Source organism: Hydractinia symbiolongicarpus, chromosome 8 (genome assembly GCF_029227915.1).
Source record: "Hydractinia symbiolongicarpus strain clone_291-10 chromosome 8, HSymV2.1, whole genome shotgun sequence".
NCBI classification, from domain to species: domain Eukaryota; kingdom Metazoa; phylum Cnidaria; class Hydrozoa; order Anthoathecata; family Hydractiniidae; genus Hydractinia; species Hydractinia symbiolongicarpus.
The window spans coordinates 23,472,567-23,487,033 of NC_079882.1; the positions used below are offsets into that span (position 1 = coordinate 23,472,567).

At 34.9% G+C, this 14,467-nt stretch overlaps 1 protein-coding gene across 1 annotated transcript; it reads right to left on the reverse strand.

Annotated features, from left to right (window-relative positions):
- Positions 1-118: 118 nt before the first annotated feature.
- LOC130655976 (sperm-tail PG-rich repeat-containing protein 2-like) lies at positions 119-7,376 on the reverse strand. The gene is made up of 17 exons (XM_057458803.1): positions 7,020-7,376; positions 6,557-6,816; positions 6,004-6,168; positions 5,568-5,646; positions 5,428-5,495; positions 5,081-5,119; positions 4,734-4,778; positions 4,048-4,149; positions 3,592-3,671; positions 2,882-2,961; positions 2,605-2,659; positions 2,445-2,530; positions 2,219-2,322; positions 1,832-1,886; positions 1,199-1,330; positions 671-783; positions 119-442 (listed from the first exon to the last, which is right to left on the reverse strand). The coding sequence occupies exons 1-17, from the start codon at positions 7,132-7,134 to the stop codon at positions 311-313; spliced, it is 1,710 nt and encodes a 569-aa protein (XP_057314786.1). The 5' UTR covers positions 7,135-7,376; the 3' UTR covers positions 119-310.
- Positions 7,377-14,467: the final 7,091 nt, after the last annotated feature.

Consider the following 14,467-nt stretch of genomic DNA (forward strand, 5'->3'; position numbering starts at 1 on the left):
TGATTCGCTGCCGATATTGCGTTTTGATTCTTGTGTCATAGTTTGAACATATTCCATGGCAGGAGAGGTGTTTTTGTTTGTTAATTAATTAGGCTTATAAAGTTCTCCTTTAACGCTCCATGTTGTCGTAATCAGCGAGGACCTCCTTCTATGTGAGGGAGGGTATAATTAAGATCCCATCTGGAACAAGAACATAACTTTTGAGAGAAAAATTAAAAACGCAAATATATTTTGTCAGTAAATATATACATATATATACAATATAAAAATTATTCATTTTTTTACAATACAAAACAAATCTTTAATTTATTTATGCAGTTACTGAAAAAGGAACGATTGTGACTTTTTTCTCCGACATATTTTCCAAAGCTCGTGCGACTGGATTGTTTAACGTCGTATTAAAAGTGCTCTTCAATACAGAATGTTGTAGTAAAGGACTCAACTAAAAATAAAGTACAGAATTTGCAATAAAATGTTTTGGCGGTAATAATGCCGCTGAAACCGTCAAAGAAGTAACACCACTGAACATTTATGATGTATTAGTATTACAAGTTTGAAGATCAAATTACTATTATTTATTCTAGTAAAAGTGGAATTATATATTTGGCGTTAAATGCATGACTATTTTTTAAAAAATTGAATAATGTTGACACAGATGAGAAATACATACCTGATAAGTTCCAGGCCCAGGTACATCGCTTTTGATATCTTTAAACCTTTGTTGTTTTGTAACCAGATTACAACCCGGAACAACCGGGTTTTTTACATTGTAATTGCCTGGACCTGAAAACACGAATGACTCGAATGTTTACAAAAGCGCACAAAACGGGGAATAATTGCAAAAATAAAGTTCTCGTCAAAATATCTATGGTGTAAACTTATAACAAATTCGTTCAAAGAATATAAGCTAATGGTTGCATTAATAACTAAAGTGTTTTAAACTAAATATTTTTAGTTAAATCTGCAAATTTTTTTACCCCTTTTCGGGCGTCTTTTTATTTATAATTTCGGGCGAGATAAAAGACAGGTTTCACATCGAAACGCAAAGACTCACTAGCCTAATGAATAACATTAACCGTCACTCAGTTGACAACTTACAATAAAGGTTGCCACAAAGGCTTTTAATAATTCCTCCAATGGGAAGAAATATCCAGTTTTGCATCTCATAATTCTGCTTTCTTATAATTTCCTATCTTACCTGGATTGTCAGGGTCGGTGTCCCTTCCAATAATATTCCGTATTTGCGAAAATCTTTTCGTAGATGATAAAAATCCACCGTTTAGTTTCTTTCCGTGAAATTTGGATGCTTTTCCTCCAAACAAAACTTTGCCTAGGAAATGAGTAAGCTGTTGTTATACTATGAATTTTTCAGTAGCGAAGATAATAATTTTAACATTGAGTGACAAGATTAAAAATAAATATAAACTAGGAAACTGGATAAAAGGGCGCAAAGGATTTTAAAAAAATGTCAGTTGTTTAAAATGGCGCAAAAAATTCAAAAACATCCTTAATGTAAAAAATTGTAACGAAGACGCCAGAAAAAAGACACCATTTAACAATATCAGGTTGCTTAATTTTTAAAAATTTATAATTTATAGACACCGTCGTTCACACTTTTCAATTAGAAGCGACTTAAAATAAACACGTGTATATCTTTGGACTTTATCTTTCAGCGAATGCCATGGCCATTTAAGTGGGAAATGGACTAAATTTAAGAAATATTTAGCCTACCTGCTTAAATAAAAAAGACGTATACCTTAGATAAAACATTCTTATATGTCGGTTTACATAAATTTAACTCAGCATGGTTACAGGCAGTTAAAATTATTACCTTGTGTTTTATCGTACGATCTTGCTACTTCGTATGATCCAGGAGGTGGCGCAATCTACAAAAAGCGCAATTACATCACTTCATCAGGACAAAACTACTTGCGCCTTGACCTGTCCGTAAAGACCAACTGGTTTATGCAGCCATTATTAAAATCGCAACATAGAATAAAACATTTTCGAAGCGCACAATTCAATTCAAACTTTTTTTAATCCACAATGAGTTTATTTTTTTATTTTTCAGATGAGACAGGTAATAAAAGAGATACTGACCCATTTAGTTAAAAGGCATTAAACGCACAATATCCATCCGTACTACTGGCGTTATAGCACACCATCTGACATCATCAAACCTGACCAGTCCCACAATTATAAAACACACAAAACTTACATCTTTTGTAGGCGATCTTAGACGATCAGTAGTTGATTCAAATACAGCATGCTTCTTCCTCGATACAGTCGTAGGTGCTGACTTGACAACGTAATGTGATGGACCTATGAATAACAATAGTGATTTAAATGGGTTCCTAAGTTTTATCTCAAGGATATGTGAAGAATTGTTCGATACAGAGTCGAAAAGGCAACGAATTGTGGCATTGTATGGTAGAGACGAATACCTGGTAGGTATTCCTCATCTTTTCTGCTTAATGGTGCAGCACGACAAGATGTTGACCCGAAACCACCTTTTCTTGTAGTCGACAACCTAAGATACAATTAAATGTTATCAGGTTTTTCACGACAACATGCATGCTTTACAACAAATTTAGCAGAACTTACAAAGCCTTTCTTTGCAAATCAGTTGCTAAATCATTGTAGTTGTATGAACCAGGACCTCGAAAAAAGTAGACGGCGAAAGTTAAAATTAGAATAGAATATATAATAGAAAAAAAATAATTAAGATGAAAAAAGTGGCTATAAAGCGAAAGTTAAAATTAGATTAGCATATATATATTGCAAAAAAGGACTAAGGTGAAAAAGTGGATATGAAGTTGTTTGAACGTTACTAATATTTTATTTTTTTACCAAGAAAAAATTTTTTTTAGGACAAACTCACCAGGTGTTCGTGTTACGTGATGATCTTTAGCAAAACGAGTGGCAGTTTGACCAAATGGACTTTTCTTTAACCCTGATATTCTGACGCACAATGAGCAAAAACAGAGAGAATTATATTAGAAAGTATAGTTTTGTAGTTAAATTTTATCACTCCAGTCAATCTGCATTAAACATATGTCAGCGTCAAAGATCTGCTTTGTACGACCTCATAAAACATTACAGGGTTCCCACTCTTCAAAACAAAAGTTGAGAAAATTTGAGGATATTTTGTGATTTTTGAGGAGCTTTTGTTAACAAAATTAGGGAGATTTGAGGAGAAAAAGTTGCACTTGTAAAAATGAAGAAACACAGAACAAAACAGAAACTTTGCTTCAAATAGAAACACAACAATAAAAGTAATATTTGCAGGCCACAACAACCACAAATTATGGTGATTCAAAACAAATATAAAAAAACTAGCATTTATAAAAAATAACCAAAAATGTTTTTGAGGAGATTTAAGAAGAAAACCTAAATTTCAATAAAAAAATTGAGGACATTTGAGGAGAATTGAGGAGACCTTTTGAATTTGAGGAAATTTGACGAGTTATGAGGAGGCGCGGGAGCCCTGTATTAGCACACTTTTGATAGGCGATGCTAAGTCAGATCAAATACTTGTTATCTTTGTAGCATGCTACTATTAAGTGATGTGCTGGGTGTAAAGACACTCACCGATTGCATTTGTCAAGAGCGTGTCGAGGATCGTTATAAGATCCAGGTGCAGGAGACTGCTCAGTAGATTCACGAAACCTCTATACACGTAAAAATAAAAAAAATTATATTACAGCAGAGAAAATGTATAATTTGGGGGGGGGGGGGGAGGTATGTGAATAAAGACAGGATGGAGTGTGTGAACATTAGCAATCAATAACGCACTTCTTTTCATGCAAGTGGTTTTAAAATAAAATCATATAAGCATTTCCCAGATACTACTGGTTCAAGGTAACGCCCTCCATATTAGCCAAATCCTAATAGTACGTAACGTGGCATCAAGGCTCCAATTTTCACACTTTATTTGAACAGAAAAATAAGATGCAGCATATTAACCGTTTATGCTAAAGATATCGCTGGTGATTTCATACTGCTAATCTTACGTCTTAAATTCAACACTTCCCAATTTTTTTTTACCTTTGCTTGTGAACCAAATGATGGCCTAATGGTTGCGTCACTACAAATTGATTTCTGATCAAATTGACTTTTAATTTCGTAATGACCAGGTCCAGGCACAGCCTATAAAACCAAAAACTTTAATACATGAAAATGTTAATATGATCAAAGGTTTCTGTAATGAATCAAAAGACACTGTACAGTAAATGACGGATTAAGCGCCCCATGCCCAATAAGCGCCTTATAAAAAAGCGCCCCTGCTGCAATTAGTTCCCCCTGTCAAGACGAAATTTTTAAACTAGCGCCCCGTGCGCTTAATCCGTTATTTACCTTAGAGATTTTCCAAGCAAGAGTATACTACATATTAGCTATTTTTTATGAATTTCGATCCTCTGCAATTATATAAATACATGCTCAACATCATTTTACTTTTCCCGATGGTGGGAGAAAGATCTCCCGAAACGTCGCCTGCTAAACTATCATGCTTAAGAAATGATAAACTTTCCACATTAAGAGTATACTAGTTTACAAAGATCTTATACAGAAAACTGTCACGCTAAACTAGCTACACACTGATATGGGCAATGCATTATGGCTAGTTTATTGAGTTCACTATATACGAATTATTAAGCTTGATTTGCGGACTTTTTAATGCACTTCTAAGTAAGGTGAAAAAAAGGTGGAAAAGTTTGTAAAAGAAGTTATACCTTTTTGTTCTCAAATATAGTCACAATCTCATGGTACCTAGGAAGCTAAAAAGACAAGTGTTACACTCAAAGCAAGGTTTGCAGCGTTTTTTTGCACAGTAAGCAACCGACCACAACTCAACACGACCACCACAATTTTACATTCAAAATGCAAGTAAAATAAAATTGTAAGCGTAAGAAGTTGAATTAAGGAGAGAGGATGAAAACCAAAGATGTTAAAAGGGAATTTGAGAAAACAAGCAATGAAAATGAAATAAAATAACGGTAGCTATAGCCCAAGTTTTAAGCTTAAGAAGTCACCGGATATACATAAAAAAATTAATGTATCAAGAAAACAAAATGCCTACTTTTGCTTCCACACTTTTCTTTTTTTGTTCTTCCACTATCTAAAAATTTTTTTTATTTTATTTTAACGACAAAACAACACAAGATTTCTGAAGGCAATTGAAAGCATTGAAACTTCATTGGATGATTGTGCATTCTGATCAAAACTTAAAACTTTTGACAAATTTTAGGAAACCACGTGTGAACACTGTAGAATCCCTAATCTTTTATAAAAGAAATACCAAAAGAATTTCATGGTATGCCAATCCTGATGAATGACAGAGATCAGCTCACTTATAATGTTATGCTCAGCAGTCATCAAAATAGCATTATATCACAGACAAAAGTAAAATGATGTATATTAGCTTACATAATCAATGGTAGCTTTAGATTTCGCTTCATAAGGATTATATGCTCCTGGACCAGGGGTATCTTCAGCTAAAACAAAAATACACGTTACCTCGGCTAAAGGTCTTGTAAGGCTGACAACAGTTTAAAATATCACCAAACCTTTTACATAAAGATCTCTGATGGCGGTCATTTTCCCAAAGTGAATACCACGATACCTTTTAACAGCTGCAGTTTCTTCCTATCAAGGTTTAAAAATTACTATCATGCATTATTGTTAATTAATGTTCTTTTTAATAAATTGAAATAGGTGTTTTCTGAAATTTGTTATCAATTAGGTTATCAAGAGCACTTGGTAAAAAAGTATGTTGACTAAACCATTCAGCCACTTGACTACGGGTTAGGAAAACTCAACCTTCTGGTCAAATTAACAAATATATTTGATGGCAACTTCACTTGATTAATTCCAAACTTGAACACATATTGAGTTACGTGAAACAAATGCTGATTTTCTATACATTCTTGAAACAGAACTTAAAATCTATCCTCACACAGAATTCCATTATTTCCAAGCTCAGTAAAAAAAAAATAAACGCACATCATTAATTTTGTAGTACGCAGGACCCAGAGTTTTATCTTGAAAGGGAACTGCCTGCTTTTGCAGAGTACCATCTGCTTCTTCTTCATAACCATAAGCTTGTCCTGGTGATGGGATAGATGGAGGAGCAGACTTACGTTGGTAAGATATGTTATAAGTAGGTTTCTAAATGATGTAAAAATATGATAGAAATAATCAGCACAATCATGATTGAAACTTTTCTGTTGCGTCAAAATAGTTATTTTTTTTATTGATTAGTTAAACATTAGTTGCTTCAATACAAAAAAAAATATTTTATTGACTTCAATATAGTTTATGTTTAATAAAAGAAGTAAGCACACCACCAAGGTTAATGACAATGACCTCTCTATTTAACAACAAACCTTTACAAACAGAAAAAATATTGCTTGTGAGTTTATAGAATTTGTTACTACTTAGGCATATTCACATAAAATGTAAAAATAAACATTGATCATAGAAACTCTTGCTTAATTTCTACCCCTAAGGTATTCTTAGGCTGACAACCAATGCAAAATTAATTCGTAAATCTTACAGGTTCAAACACAAACTGTGACATGTGATGTTTGTTTTTAAACCAGTCAGATTGTTTGGATAAATTGTATGCCCCTGGTCCAGGTGTCTCGTCATGCTTTTCTTGAAATCTATGTGATCGATTCGCAAGTGTTGATGCTCCCTTGATGTGATCGTAGATTTTTGGATCATAAACTCCAGGTCCTGGTGCAAGAGCAACATTATCTTTCACAGTAAGGAAGGAATCTCGCATTGCCATAGATAAAAATGGTGCATACCCATCTATAACAATTAAAAAGTAAAGGTGACTTTTATTTTAAAAGCAGATAATAACTTTTTTATTATAAAAAAGTTTAAAATGGCCTGCTAGCAGAAATTATAATAATTGTGTATGTTTTAGAATAAAAAAATTCTGTTAAATATGGACAGGCGGATTGCGTTGTTCAATAATTAACTTGATAAATTATGCTATACAGTATTCTTACCAGACTTTTTCTTTGCATTGAAACCATTGCAATCAGGTGCATAGCTTCCAGGGCCAACTTCAGAAGATGTTCCTGTTGTTGGTTGGGTCAAAACCCTTGGTGCACGATCATACATTTTGTTTACAATATTGTGGTGCTTTTTTTTATTTTAGTTTAAATTCTAGAAAATTGAAATGCACAATTTAAAAAAATCTATGTGTGTACTTACATGTATATTTTAATTAACACTTGTGATTCATAGTACTTTGGAAATTGAAGAAAAAAAACCAGTTATGCACTGCCTAAAAAAAATAAAGTTGGTGCAACATTTTATGTCCTAAATGCACTAAGGCCCCCTTCGCACCACCCTCGCCTTAATAGCAGTACCAATAGGAAGTAAAGAGACTAACCTGGGTATAATTTCAATAATAAGAAGAACTAGATAAAAATGTCTTATTAAAAAATAAATTTTTGTTTAATTGACTGGAAAATCCAAAGGGTTCGAAAATTAGAAGATGTCTAAAACATTTTTCCTTAGAGTGCTTCATTCTTACAGGCAAAAATTATCTACTTTGAGTTATATCATTTTCATTATATGTACATTGTAGACAAGTCTAAAAATTTAGAATTAGAACAACAAAACAATAGATGTTAATATTATGGAAGTCTTATGTTGATTGTTCTTTCTATGTTGTAGAAAGCATAATAAGTGTTTCAACATATACATAGCAAGCAAGCAAGATAAGTAGAAGAAAGAAGTACAAGTGACTGAACTCACAAGGTAATGATCTATAGCAACTCACAATGGTAGCAAGCGTTTCGTGAGTGACACCTCTGACAAGATTGTTTGGATGACACTGGATATCTGAAGAATTGAAAGTTGAATTGGGTCCAAGATCACGCGCTGGGAAGTATTATTTTATTTCTTTTGGGGAAGTTGCATCAATTGTTTGCTTTAAAGTTAATTATTTGTTATGTCATCGTTGAAACAACCGCCTACGGTTGATCCTGGCAGGGGTGACTGTTATGCGGATTGGAAATCGGATGTTGAGATTTGGGAGGCCTATACAAAAGACGATAAGAAGAAACGAGGGCCAGCAGTTTATTTAAGTCTTCTTGGTGATGCCAAACAAGCAGTTAGATCGCTCAAGGTTGGGGACTTGGCCAAAGATGATGGGTTGAATGTTTTGATAGCAGAACTGGATAAAGTATATTTGAAAGAAGAAACTACAAGAGCATTTTGTGCAGTGAAGGCATTTGTGGAATTCAGAAGAGAAAGTGGAATGAATTTTACAAAGTTTCTGGTGGAATTCAACAACAAGTATCGAGAAGTTCAGAAATACAAATTGGATTTAAACGATGGTCTACGGGGATATTTTCTTTTGGCATCTGCAAATTTGTCTGCCGATCATGAAAGGTCAGTCAGGGCCACTGCACAACTCACCTTTGATGATATAAAAGATAAACTTCAAAAGGTATTTGGTGAATTTGGTGGTGAAGAAGACGATGAAGCTACTGGTGTTTTACCCGTAAAAAGTGAATCATGTCTGTACACAAAATCAAATAGCGGAAGAGGACAGGGTGGAGTCCGGTATAGAACAAGTACAAGTAGAGGATCATACCAACAAAGTAAAGGAAGAGGGAATGGTCAGGCGAAGAAGACTAATCCAGCAGATAAAGAGGGAAATATCATGAGGTGTCATGAGTGCGAAAGTACAAAACATTTTGTTTCCGATTGTCCACATAGGCAAACTGAAAATGCAAACCTGACTGTCCATCTTACTTTGGTTGCTGGCACAGGAAATGATAAAATCCTTTTGGATACCTTGGGCAAAGGTATTCTCGATACGGCATGTACGAAATCTGTCGCAGGTGAAGTATGGGTAAAAGAATTCCTGGACACTATGGAGGAAAAAGATAGGAAATTAACAGAATCAAGTAAAAAGAAAAGCTGGTCACTATTTCGATTTGGTGATGGTAAAGAAAGTAAAAGTAATCACATGTTAACAATTCCTATGCTAAATGGAGGAAAAATGGTACAAGTTGAGGTTGATGTGGTGGCTAACGAGATTCCACTTTTGATAGGCCGACCAACAATGACTGAACTGGGGATGGTGGTTGATACGAAAGATCATAAAGTGACTATGAATGGCAAGACGTTTAGTTTGGAGTTTAACACTACTGGTCATTATGTGATTCCTGTGAGTCAATGGACGAATCAAAACTGCAATGTGATATTGCATCAAGAAAATCTGTTTGGAGCCACAACTCAGGAGAAGAGGAAGAAAGCAGAAAAACTTCATAGGCAGTTTGCACATGCTTCCAAGGAACGTCTACTAAAGTTGCTGAAAAATGGGGGTTGCCAAGATCGAGAGTTCATTGATCAAGTAGAGAAGATATGTGATGGCTGTTTATTCTGCCAAAAGTACAGAAAACCAAAGCCAAGGCCAATCGTAAGTTTTCCAAAGGCAAGTGAGTTCAATGGCTGTGTTTCCATGGACTTAAAAGAAGTTGTTAAAGGAAAAGTTTGGATATTACATTTAGTTGATGAAGCAACTCGATATACAGCTGCATCAGTAATAGAAACCAAGAAAACAGATGTTGTTGCGGAAAGAATTGCTCAAATCTGGTTTGCTTACTTTGGAAGTCCAAAGAAGATGCATAATGATAATGGTGGAGAATTTTCTAGCGAGGTAATGAGAGATCTACATGAGAAATTTGACATAGAGACAAGCACAACACCTGGGGAGGCACCATACAGTAATGGCATGGTTGAAAGAGGTAATGCGTTACTATATGAAACGACAATGAAAACAAAAGAAGATGCTAAATGCAGTCTGAAAACAGCTTTGGCATGGGCTGTGTCTGCAAAGAATTCCTTACAAAATTGTTTTGGGTTTTCTCCTAACCAGTTGGTTCTTTCCAGAAACATTAACTTTCCTTCAGTGACGACAAGCAAACTACCGGCACTTGATTCTCGGACAAGCTTTGACGTTGTTAGAGAGAATCTAAATGCTTTACATTCTGCTAGACAGCAATATATCAAGGCAGAATCGTCTGAAAGGATTAAGAGAGCCCTGAGAAGAAACGTAAGAACATATGTTGAGGTGGACTTCAACATTGGCAAAAAAGTATATTACAAACGAAAAGCAAAGAAGGGATGGTCTGGACCAGGAAAGGTGATTGGTAAAGAAACCAATTTTGTATTGATACGACATGGTAGAGCGTTTTATCGATGCCATCCGTGCCAATTGTTGAAGGTAAAGCCAAATGATTATGAAAGACAAGTAGATGTTGTTCAGGAAGAAGGAAATAAGAACAATGGAATCAAGGGAGAGAAGCATGTACAATGGATTGAAACTGAAATGGATTCAGACAGTGATGATGAAGAAGATGCAGACAGTGATGATGAAGAAGATGCTGAGGCTGAGAATGAAGAAGATGCTGAGGCTGAGAATGAAGAAGATGCTGAGGCTGAGAATGAAGAAGATGCTGAAGCTGAGAATCAAGAAGATGTTGATGTTGAGAATGAAAATGAAGATGGAGGTGAAGGTGAAACTGAGAATGAAGATAAAGATGAAACAGAGAATGGTATGGGACATGTGACAGCTGAGACTCAAATAGCTCATACTTCAACAAGAGAGGAAAATGTAGAGAAGATAGGAATGCAAGATGACTCTGAAGTACAATTTCTTAAAAAACCAGTTCAGAAGATTCCAGAAGAAGAGAGAAGTGTGATTGAAAATGAAAAAAGTGAAACAAAGACAATAAATCATCAGTCAAGTGAAAAAGAAGATGAAAGTTTAACAAAATATGCAGATGAGGAGAAACTAGAAGTTCATAAACCAAAACATGATAAAACAAAGAGAGAAAGTGTTGGATGTGTGAAAGGAGGGGAAAGGCTACAAAGTAATAAAGAGAAACCAAAGAACAATACACTGATTCAATATTCCATCGACAATAGAAAGATACATAAAGCTAGAGTATTGTCTAAACAACCAAAGAAGGTTGGAAAATGGAATGGTTGGGTGAATGTTCATGTAGTGGGGCAGAAAGAGACAAGCTCCGTGGACTGGAGTCGTGTACAATGGTGGAGACAAGTAGAAGGTGAGACAAATCAAGTTTTAGTACTTTCTAGTGTGGATGAGAAGAAGCAAGACGTGATTAAAGCAAAAGAGAAGGAGTACAACAATCTGCTAGAAAATTATGTTTTTGAAGTGGTTAAAGATGTAGGGGGAAAAGCCATTTCAACAAGGTGGGTAATTGAAGAAAAGTGTAACCCAGATGGCACAAAAAGAACTAAAGCACGACTTGTAGCAAGAGGCTTTGAGGAGCAGTTGGTCGATAAAAGAGTTGATAGCCCTACAGCAAGCAGACAGTCATTGAGGTTGATATTTATGGCGGCTTCTACTATGGAATGGGAACTTCATTCACTAGATATAGCTGCTGCTTTTTTACAAGGCAAAGAGATCCAGAGGAAAGTCCTTGTCAGACCACCTAGTGATTTCTCAGAAGATGGAAAAGTTTGGAAATTAAAAAGATGTTTGTATGGGCTCAATGATGCACCAAGAGAATGGTATAATAAAGTGGAAGAGAAGCTGACTGAGCTGGGTGGTAAAGTTAGCCTGTATGACCAATCGTTATTTCTTTGGCATGAAGATGACCAATTGGTTGGAATTATTGTGGCTCATGTTGATGATTTCACATATTGTGGTACATCAAGGTGGCATGAAGGGGTAATGGAAGAAGTTATGAAAGAGTTCAAAATAAGTAAGAGGGGAAAAGGAGCGTTTAAAGATGTTGGAATCAACATAGAGCAAACAAACGAAGCCATTTTTGTGGATCAGGCACAATATATTAAAAGCCTCAAGGAAATTCAAGTTAGTCCAGACAGGAAAAAGAGTATAAAAGACACACTTGACGAGAATGAAAAGAAGGAATTAAGGTCAGTGTGTGGACAACTGTTGTGGGTCACATCACAAACTCGACCAGATTTATCTTTCCAAGGATGTATGTTGAGTAATTATGGAAAAAAGGCAACAGTCAAAAGTTTATTAGAAGCCAACAAAGCCATCAAAACTTTGAAGTCAGAAGACGTGAAACTTGTTTTCCCTGGACTTGGTCATCCAGATGAAATCAAAGTTGTTGCATATGGAGATGGCTCGCACAACTCCCTACCAAATGGAGACTCGCAAGAAGGTCATATTGTGTTTTTGAAAGGAGGAGGAAGAGTTGCTCCCATATCATGGAAATCCAAGAAATTGGATAGAGTAACAAAGTCACCTTTGGCAACAGAAATATCTGCTATAGCTGACACAGCTGATTATGCTCATCTTGTTGCATCTATGTTCAAAGAGATGTTCTGTTTGGAGAAACTTCCCATTGTTGAACTGATAACTGACAGCAAATCTTTGAAAGACAACTTGGAAAGTACAAAAGTGGTTGAGGATCCCCGACAACGCGTTGATGTGGCAAGATTGAAGCAGATGGTAAAGCTTGGAGAGATCCAAGTGAAATGGGTCCCAAGTGCAAGACAACTAGCTGATAGCCTGACAAAAAGAGGTGCATCCACTGATCAACTCTTGAAGGTTTTGGCTTGTGGCTCGCTTTAATAAAGCAAGAAGAAAAATGTACATATTGTTAATAGAAGACGTTGATTATGTTTGGATGTATGTTGTTTCAACGATGTTGTGTTAAATCTGGTCCTTTTTGAAGTAAAGCAATTGGTGCAACTATTTATTTCTGGGGGCCAATGTTAATATTATGGAAGTCTTATGTTGATTGTTCTTTCTATGTTGTAGAAAGCATAATAAGTGTTTCAACATATACATAGCAAGCAAGCAAGATAAGTAGAAGAAAGAAGTACAAGTGACTGAACTCACAAGGTAATGATCTATAGCAACTCACAATAGATATATACAATCCTGAAAATTATAAAAAAATATCATTAACAACTTACCTAAAATAAAATTATTAACTATACTCTTGTGCTTTAAATAATAAAATAACTATAAACCACTTAAAACACTATTATATACATACTTAAAGCCAGCACCTGCCAGAAACAAATTTTCAAATTTTTAGGTAAACAAATATAAACTACCATTCAATAACAGTATCAGGATAAATGTCCATTACACTTTCAATAGCAGACCTATTCACATGACCAACTAAAGTTTCCTCTGTCGCAACAATTTTTACAACCCTTGAACGTTCTGGTGATAGATAAAACACATCTAGTGGCAACAATTTTGAACAATCTTTGCTAACTAAGAAATGGACATCTGCAGAACCTTTAAAAATAATAACAACTTGATCATCTTCATCTTCAGAGTATTCTGTGACTTTATCTCCTTCTTGTTTAACGCTGAATTGTATGCTCAATGTGAGAAAATAAAGAAAGTTATAGTTCACATTGTGAAATGGTTTTGTTTTATTTAAAAGAAAATTAAGTGCTGTGACATCCATAAATGATAAATTTTGTCGATATAAATTCATATTTCTTTGTTGCAGACTTGTATTCCATTTCTTACTAACATTGGCTAGTTTTAAAGATTCGGTTGAAAATTTTTTTAAAACAGGTGAAAAATAATCTGGGGTGAATGATATAAGCTGACAGGTTGTAACAGCTTTGGCAGTTAGAAATCTTTTACTACTGTGAAATAACAACTCATCACCAAACCAGGTACCATTTTGTGTTTCAGGTATGATGCAGACAGGTGTATCCCCATCACATAGTTTCACACTACCATGCAACAAGAGATAACCAAATGCATCCTCATCATCAGCTGAGTATATGATAGTATCTGGTGGATAAACCTCAATGCAGGAAAGAGGGATGCTTTTGCAGACTTCAGATAACGCACTTTCTGACCACTCGTCAAACACAGGTGCATGCATTAAACAGAATTTAATTATTTTCAAAGAAACTTCACCAACAGGAAATAAATTTGAGATGTCTAAATACTTTTTTTGCAAAAACCAATTATTTAAAGGTATAGGCTCATGGTTCATTAATTTTTTAATACGCTGAATACCCAACAGTATTGTTTTACATTCATTATTTGATACAACAGTACATGTGCATGGCTTGTTATAAAAACATGAAATTTCACCAAATAAACTTTCTTTTTCTAAATTTCTTATTACTGTGCGCTTATCACTAGCTAGAACATCACAGTGTCCTTTGACTATAACAAAAACACCAGGTGCCATACTTCCTTCTTTTATTATAATGCTACCAGCAGGAAATATTTTTTCTTTCAAGTCGTATGTAATTGTCTCAAATTGCTCTTCAGATAATGTAAAAGGCAGATCATGAATGCATTTTAAGAAAAGCTCGAATGAGCTTTGTGAAATCTGTGGTGATTGCAAGGGTGTTGGTGCTCTCACATTAACATCAGATTGATGAAGTAGTTTTTCAGGCTTGTTACCCATAATTTGTCACTAAATTATTCAAAGTATATACA

Bases quoted from the DNA above. Each gene is read 5' to 3' on its own strand.
- LOC130655976 (XM_057458803.1), bottom strand. From the start codon at position 7,134: ATGTATGATCGTGCACCAAGGGTTTTGACCCAACCAACAACAGGAACA. The intron at 5,647-6,003 runs GTGCGTTTATTT...AAACCTTGATAG, and splicing joins CGTACTACAAAATTAATGAT to GAAGAAACTGCAGCTGTTAA. The intron at 4,779-5,080 runs GTAGGCATTTTG...TTGTCTTTTTAG, and splicing joins AGAAAAGTGTGGAAGCAAAA to CTTCCTAGGTACCATGAGAT.